This window comes from Heteronotia binoei, chromosome 18 (genome assembly GCF_032191835.1).
Source record: "Heteronotia binoei isolate CCM8104 ecotype False Entrance Well chromosome 18, APGP_CSIRO_Hbin_v1, whole genome shotgun sequence".
NCBI classification, from domain to species: Eukaryota; Metazoa; Chordata; class Lepidosauria; order Squamata; family Gekkonidae; genus Heteronotia; species Heteronotia binoei.
The window spans coordinates 5,777,110-5,784,450 of record NC_083240.1 but is presented as its reverse complement, the minus strand read 5'-3'; the positions used below and the strand labels follow the sequence as shown (position 1 = coordinate 5,784,450).

General features: G+C 45.9%; 1 protein-coding gene across 2 annotated transcripts in view; it reads left to right on the top strand.

Annotated features, from left to right (window-relative positions):
- The first annotated feature begins 222 nt into the window (after window positions 1-222).
- Window positions 223-7,341, top strand: part of UBE4B (ubiquitination factor E4B) — an 82,426-nt gene continuing 75,307 nt past the window's right edge. For both annotated transcript variants that reach the window (XM_060258761.1, XM_060258760.1), the window contains exon 1: window positions 223-1,363. In XM_060258761.1, the coding sequence (XP_060114744.1) occupies window positions 1,340-1,363 (24 nt within the window). In that variant the 5' untranslated portion in view covers window positions 223-1,339. The remainder of the gene's footprint in view (window positions 1,364-7,341) is intronic.

Sequence of the window (7,341 nt, the reverse complement as noted above, 5' to 3'; positions counted from 1 at the left end):
GTGGAGGAGCGGCCCCGCCCCTCGCTTCGCCCATTGGTCGCCGCTCGAGCGCGCGCGCCCTGGTGGGTCCGGCGGTGTGTTCGGGGGGTCGGGTGGGCGGGATGGTGGAGAGGGAAAAGAACTTCCCGCCCCTCGCTTTCCCATTGGTCGCCTCTCTGCGAGCGTGCGCGTTGGCGGACGCGCCTCCCCGCTGGTCTTAGGCGAAAGCGGGGAGGAGGAGGAGAGAGTCACGTGATCCGACGCAAGATGGCCGCCGCCGCCGCCTTGTTTTGATGAATAATCTGTGTGGGGCGGCAGGAGCAGCCTTGGGGGGCGCTGGTGGCGGCATTGGGCGGCTCAGGGCACGGACTGGGGTGGGACTTGTGTGGCCTAGGCGGGCTCCTCGAAGGCTGAAAGGGGAGGACGGAGGAGCTGTAGGGGAACTGGGGCTGCCAGTGAGGGACAGGCAGGCAGGCAGGGGGTCAACTGGGGCTCCAGCCTAGGCAGCTGGTGTGGCAGAGTTGGCAGCAGGCGCTGTAGTTCGTGCTTATGGGCATAGAGGGGCCAGCAGGCAGCTGAGGCTTCGCAGCAAAGGGAGAGAGAGGTCCATGTGTATGTCTATGGGAGCCATAGGGTTTGTAGGCAGCCTGCAAGTGGGGATTTGGGGGACGCAGGAGGCAGCAAACCGTGGTGTCTCTGGAATAAGAAGAGGCGTTGTGCAGTTGGGGGCTTGGGTGTATAGGCCATAGTGAGCGCAGGGGTCTTTAGGGTTCAAGGAAACACCGTGCAGCCTTGTGGCTTTAGGATAGACGGTGAGGGGGACAGCAAGCCAAAGGAGGCTTTGGTTGCCTTTGTGGCTTTTGAAGGAAGCCAGAGGAAGGAGTTACGCTGGAGACAACTTTTAGTCTCTGTAGTAGAGGAGGTGGCTTAGGTAGGCTGTGAGGGGCAGCTGTTTTTGGAGGCTGAAAAAAAAAGAAGCTTGAACCTCTAAGGTTGCTGAAGAGTTGGGGTGCCTGTGGAAGGAGGCGCTCAAAGCTGCGGTTCCAGGAGAGGCAGTTAAGGGACAGGGAAGGGAAATATCTGGAGGTTCAGGTATTGAGAGTGGATTGGCTTGAGGGTATTTGTGAGTGTGAGGCTCCCTCCGTTGAACAGGCGGAGCAAAGGAAGTTGTGTGTGCAAGAGGGAAGCCTGTTCTGTGCTGTTGCACTTAACCTCTGACTATGCAATTTTGAGACATCCCTAAGGAATTAGGCAGCAGGACAGGAATTCCCTAGAAGTCTCTTTCCTGAAAGCACACCCCTCACGAGACTTACAGAGCACCTCCTTACCCCCAACTCCTTTCACCATTAAGAGGAAAACAATGGAGGAGCTGAGCGCTGATGAGGTGAGTTTTGGGACTTACTGTCTGTCTAGAAGTTGATGTGGGAGTCTGGGTGTTTACATATACATTGTAGATATATGGTTCTATGGAAGGGGCTTTGTACTAGGGAGAGATTTTGAACACCACAGCTATGTTTAAGTTGCAAATGTATATATGTTGTGGTGAGGCATCCCAATCATGTTTTGCTGTTTAAAAAATGTACTAGTATTAGGATCTTCCTGTTTGCTTCTTGGTTGTTTTTTTTTAGACACACCTCAGTCTACTGAATAAAAGTTTACAATTAACTAAAGGGTTGGCTATCTTCCTCCCCAGATAGTTGTATTGTCTTCTTTATTGAGTAATAGTTGTCAGATCTTTCTTACTTGAACACATCATTTTTCCCCCTTCCCTTCAAGTTCAGGTTGTCATCAGACCTACTGAAATGTTTGAAGCTCTGGTGGTGTGTTTGGTGTCTTGAGCTTACAAGAAACTTTAACATCATGGTCACTGTTGCTGGGGAACACTTCCTTACATCGCCTTGCCTGTCTACTGGAGAAGGGAGATAGTGGTGCCTCCCAGCTCTTATGGCAGCCTTTTCTTTGGTCTTCCATTCACATAGCTTTTAAACTCATCCTTTATGCCCAACTTGTCAGTGGCAAGACAGATGAGATGTAATGACTGATGGCAAATTTCCTTTCCTATGCAAGCAGGAAGATCTCAAGTTAACTTGTAAATTCTGTTTTTTAAGCAGCTGGATTTGGGTTCAAGTTTCTTGCTAGTTCTAAGTGACAGGATTTTGATGTATAGCACAGACCTAATGTGACAGGTGACAATATTGTTGCTTATGGAATGCTTGGAAGGTTCTCAGATACTACAGTGATGAGACTGACAGAGTGTACTTCCTGTCTTACTAAGAGGATATCCTGCATATTATTCAGACTTGTATGTATTGTTTACCCTTTTAAAAGTTAGGCAAGCTCTGAACGGTTGTAATTTCAGTGGGGGAAATCCATTTGCCGGCATGTGGTTGTTCTTCAGTGAGGCTGAAAACCAGTCTCTCCTGACTACTCTCATTTTCCCCCCTCCACAGTTGTAGTGACTTTTTAAAAAATGGATAAAAATCCTGTGAGCAGGCAGTGTTGGCTATAAAAGCATTCAGAATAATCTGATCTGTTGTGTCTGCAATTTGGTTTGTTGCAGACTTTGGAATGTGCTCACATCTTGGGAGAGATAGTATGACAACTTGAGATAAGGAGAAATTGCCTTTATTATGTTTCGTAGAGCTGTCATGCCAGCTGGGATATCAAGATTTGAGTCCAGTAGCTCCTGAAAGACCCACCTGATATCCTTAGTTTGAGCTTTTGAAAATTAAAGCTCCCTTCCTCAGATACAAGTAGGAATGGAGATCCCTGAGCCATTATATTCCAGCCGGAATGTGGGAGGGGCTATTACAAAGAAGGGAGTCAGGATGCAGAGATACAAAGCAAATATAACTTGGTTAGAGGAGGGGTGAAATGCTTAGGGGAAGGGAATGCTGACAATTAGCATCTGTAGTGAGATAAGAATCTGATGTTCCTTTTCAGCCATGGGAGAGTCCATTGTTCTGAATTTGTAAATGAACAATTTAGCAATCTTGCTTTGTAATCACCCTCTTGAGCCCTGTTTGGCAGTGTTTCCCACTGTGTGACCTTGGGCCAGGCACACTTACAAGGTTGATGTGAGGACAAATGGAAATGGGAGAAACATGGAGCTGGAAGATACCCCTAAGGGTCATCTAGTCCAGCCTCCTGCACAGTGCAGGAAATTCACAAATACATCTCTTCACCACTCATCCAGTAACCCCTTCTCTGTGCCTAGAATACAGGGAAGCGAACAAATGCTGCTACAACAGTACCGCTGAAAACAACAACAATAATAATACATATGCTTAAATCCTTATATAATTTAAACCAGTGTATATAGGTAAAGCCGCAGTACTGCAGTCTGAACTCTCTGCTCACGTCCTGAGTTCGATCCCAGCGAAAGCTGGTTCGGGTAGCCGGCTCCAGGTCAACTCAGTCTTCCATCCTTCAGAGGTCGGTAAAATGAGTACCCAGCTTATTGGGGGGAAAGTGTAGATGACTGGGGAAGGCAATGGCAAACCACCCCATAAAAAGTCTGCCGTGAAAACGTGAAAGCAACATCACCCCAGAGTCGAAAACGACGGGTGCTTGCACAGGGGACTACCTTTACGGTATCATCATACCTTCCCTCCAAAGAATTTACAATTACAGTTCATTGCAAATCAGTTGCTTCCACAGTTTCCAATAGAGGTATTAATAGTCTTCAAACAATTCCTTCCTTCAGTAAATAAAGTTCATAACACTGAAATTCTTTCAAGTAGGAAGGGCCAGGAAATCCTTACAGCCTTTGTAAGATGTCCCCTTTATGAACTTTATTGAAAGAAGGAATTGTTTGAAGACTGTTAATCCCTCTGTTGGAAACTGTGGAAGAAAATTGATTTGTGATGAATTGCAATTGCAAATTCTTTGGAGGGAAGGTCTGACTGACGTTGTATACAATGGTTTAAATTATGTAAGGATTTAAGCATATGTATTATTATTGTTTTCAGCCGTGCTGTTTGTAGCAGCATTTGTTTGCTTGCATTCACGCTGCCACCCCTTCTTCCATGGTCGAATCCAGGGAAGGCAAAGTCAGCATTTGACTGATTTGATGGGAAGCCGTGTTAATCTGAAGCAATAGAGTTTGAGTGCGGTGGCGCACAAAATCTTATACCCAGAATTAAACTTTTGTTGGCCTTAAAGGTGCCACTGGACTCCAGTTTTGTTCTTTGACTAGTTTCGTTTTTGTTTATTGGCAGTCGTAACTGCGGGTTTCAACTGGTGGTAGTGTGTGTTTTTGTAATTATTATATTCATATTGGGATTGCCTTGTGTTCTGCAGGGTGGAAAGGCAGCTGACAAATAAGAGGGGTTTCCTCTTGTGAGCTGCTGGTAGCTGCAGATGGACTGCTCCTGAAGATTTTTTTGACGTAGCCAACATAGGCTCAGTTGAAGTCCCATGTTAATATGCTGCAGAGTTGGTCCTGGGCAAACCATGGTTTGAGGCGATGCTGGTTCGTGCTAGCCATAGTTTATCCCATTTGAATGTCACAATAAAGTATGGTTAGGCAAACCAAGTAAGAGATGAGGAAATTATCACTTGAATCTGCTTTTTTTTTGTATGTGTGTGATCTTCCAGAAACCTGATTTGAAGAATCACTGGTATATCTGAATTAGACTGTAGAAAACTGTGTGCTTTGCTTGCTGAATGTGGGAATGCCAATACAGGCCAGCAGCAATACTCCCTCTAAGCTGTGGAGCCTTGCGAGCAAAAATTCTACTTCGTGAGCTGCTGGCATTAAAGTTGTGAGCTCCTGCACACGTTAGCTTGCTCTGGGGCCCTTTTTCCCTGAGCGAAGACGAAAATGTGTGAGCCAGAGGCTAAAATAACTGTGAGCTAGCTCACACTAACTCAGCTTAGAGGGAACACTGGACACAAGATACATTCATTTGCTTTTTGTCTGTGGAGCAGGAAGTGCAAAGGCCTTGGCTACCAAGCTTAGGCTTTGTATGTGTGCAGTCAGGCCTTAGGGGTGGGTAAGTCAGCTCATGTGGTGCTGTGTGGCAAATAAAAGCAGAAGCAGGGAGAGAAGCCTTATGCCACATGTGAAAGATCTCAGTGCGCCTCCCGGAGGCTTAGGGTTTCATCCATTCCAAGGAACAATATACTTACTGTAGTTGTATTCGATCGGGCATCCAAGAAGCTCCTCTTTATTTTATCCTCATAACAGCATTGGAAGGTATAAATGAGGCTAAGAGAGTAACTGCCCAAGGTCTCCCAGTTTGCTCCATGGATTTGAACCTGGACATCATCAGTCTTAACCTGACAGCCTCCCTGAATTGGTGTGGTGGTGGTGGTGGAAGGTCCTGAAAGGTGCGACTGACCTACGGTGGCCCTGTAGGGTTTTCAAGGCAAGAAATGGACAGAGGTGTTTTGCCGTTACCTGCTTCTGCCTTGTGACTCTGGTAGGCAGGGCTTTTTTTGAGCAGGAACTCCTTTGCATATTAGGCTACACCTCCCTGATGTAGCCAATCCTCCAAGAACTTACAGGGCTCTTCTTACAGGGACTATTGTAAGCTCTTGGAGGACTGGCTATGTCAGGGGTGTGTGGCCTAATATGCAAAGGCGTTCTTGCTTCAAAAGAAGCCCTGCTGGTCAAGGAAGACCCAAGGAAGGTGGTCTCTTAACCAAATACTAGCCAAGACTGACCCTGCTTAGCTGCTGAGATCTGACATAATCCGGTTAGGATGGGCCATCCAGGTTGGTGCATATTGGCAGTACAGTAAGCGGAGTAAATATTGTCATATCAGCACATAACTTCAGTGGAAGAGTAACAAACACAGAATTAGGGTGTTGGTGTAAAGCTAATTTTTAAATGCAGAACGTGAACATTTACTAAGCGAAGTACACAGAATCTGTGTTGTTCAGTCGCACGGTTGAGTCCAACTCTTTGTGACCCCATGGACAAAGACACGCCAGGCCCTCCTGTCTTCCACCATCCTCCGAAGTCTGCTCAAATTCGTGTTTGTTACATCAGTAACACTGTCCAGCCATCTCATCTTTTGCTGTCCCCTTCTTCTTTTGCCTTCTGTCTTTCCTAGCATCAGGATCTTCTCCAGGGAGTGCTCCCTTCTCATTTGGTGGCCAAAGTATTTCAGCTTCAGCAGCTGACCTTCCAGGGAACAGTCTGGGTTGATTTCCCTTAGGACTGACTGATTTGATCTTCTTGCAGTCCAAGGGACTCTCAAGGTTTTTCTCCACCCCACAGCTCAAAAGCATTTATTCTTCTGCGCTCGGCCTTCCTTATGGTCCAGCTCTCACAGCCATACATTACTACTGGGAATACCATCGCTTTGACTATATGGACTTTTGTAGGCAGGGTGATGTCTCTACTTTTTATTATACTGCCCAGGTTTGCCATAGTTGTTCTCCCAAGGAGCAAACATCTTTTAATTTCATGGCTACAGTCACCATCTGCAGTGATCTTGGATCCCAGAAATGTGAAGTCTGTCTCTACTTCCATGTCTTCGCCTTCTATTTGCCAAGGTGTGATGGGGCCAGATGCCATGATATTAGTTTTTTTTATATTGAGTTTCAAGCCTACTTTTGTGCTCTCCTCTTTCACCCTCAACAAGAGGTTTTTTAGGTCTTCCTCACTTTCTGCCATTATAGTAGTGTCATCTGCATATCTGAGGTTGTTGATGTTTTTCCCGGTAATCTTAATTCTGGCTTGTGCTTCATCCAGACCAGCATTCTGTGTGATGTACTCTGCATATAAATTAAATAAGCAGGGTGACAATATACATCCTTGTTGAACTCCTTTTCCTTTTCTAAACCAATCAGTTGTTGCATATCCCGTTCTGACAGTTGCTTCTTGACCCCTTATACAGGTTTCTCAGGAGATATGTGAGGTTGTCGGGTACTCCCATCTCTTTAAGGACTTGCCACCGTTTGTTGTGATCCACACAATCAAAGGCTTTAGCATAGTCAATGAAGCAGAAATAGATGTTTTTCTGATACTCCTGTGCTTTCTCCATAATCCATCGAATGTTGGCAATTTGATCTCTAGTTCCTCTACTTCTCCGAAACCCTGCTTGAACTTCTGGTAGTTCCCGATCGACATACTACTGAAGCCTCGGTTGTAGGATCTTTAACATGACCTTGCTGGCATGTGAAATGAGTGCAATGGTGTAATAGTTTGAACATTCCTTGGCATTACCCTTCTTTGGGATTGGAATATAAACTGAACTTTTCCAATCCTGTGGCCACTGTTGTGTTTTCCAAATGTGTTGATATAATGTGTGCATCACTTTTAACAGCATCATCTTTTAGGACTTTGAATAGCTCAACTGGGATACCATCATCTCCACTCGCTTTGTTAGTAATGCTTTCAAAAGCCCA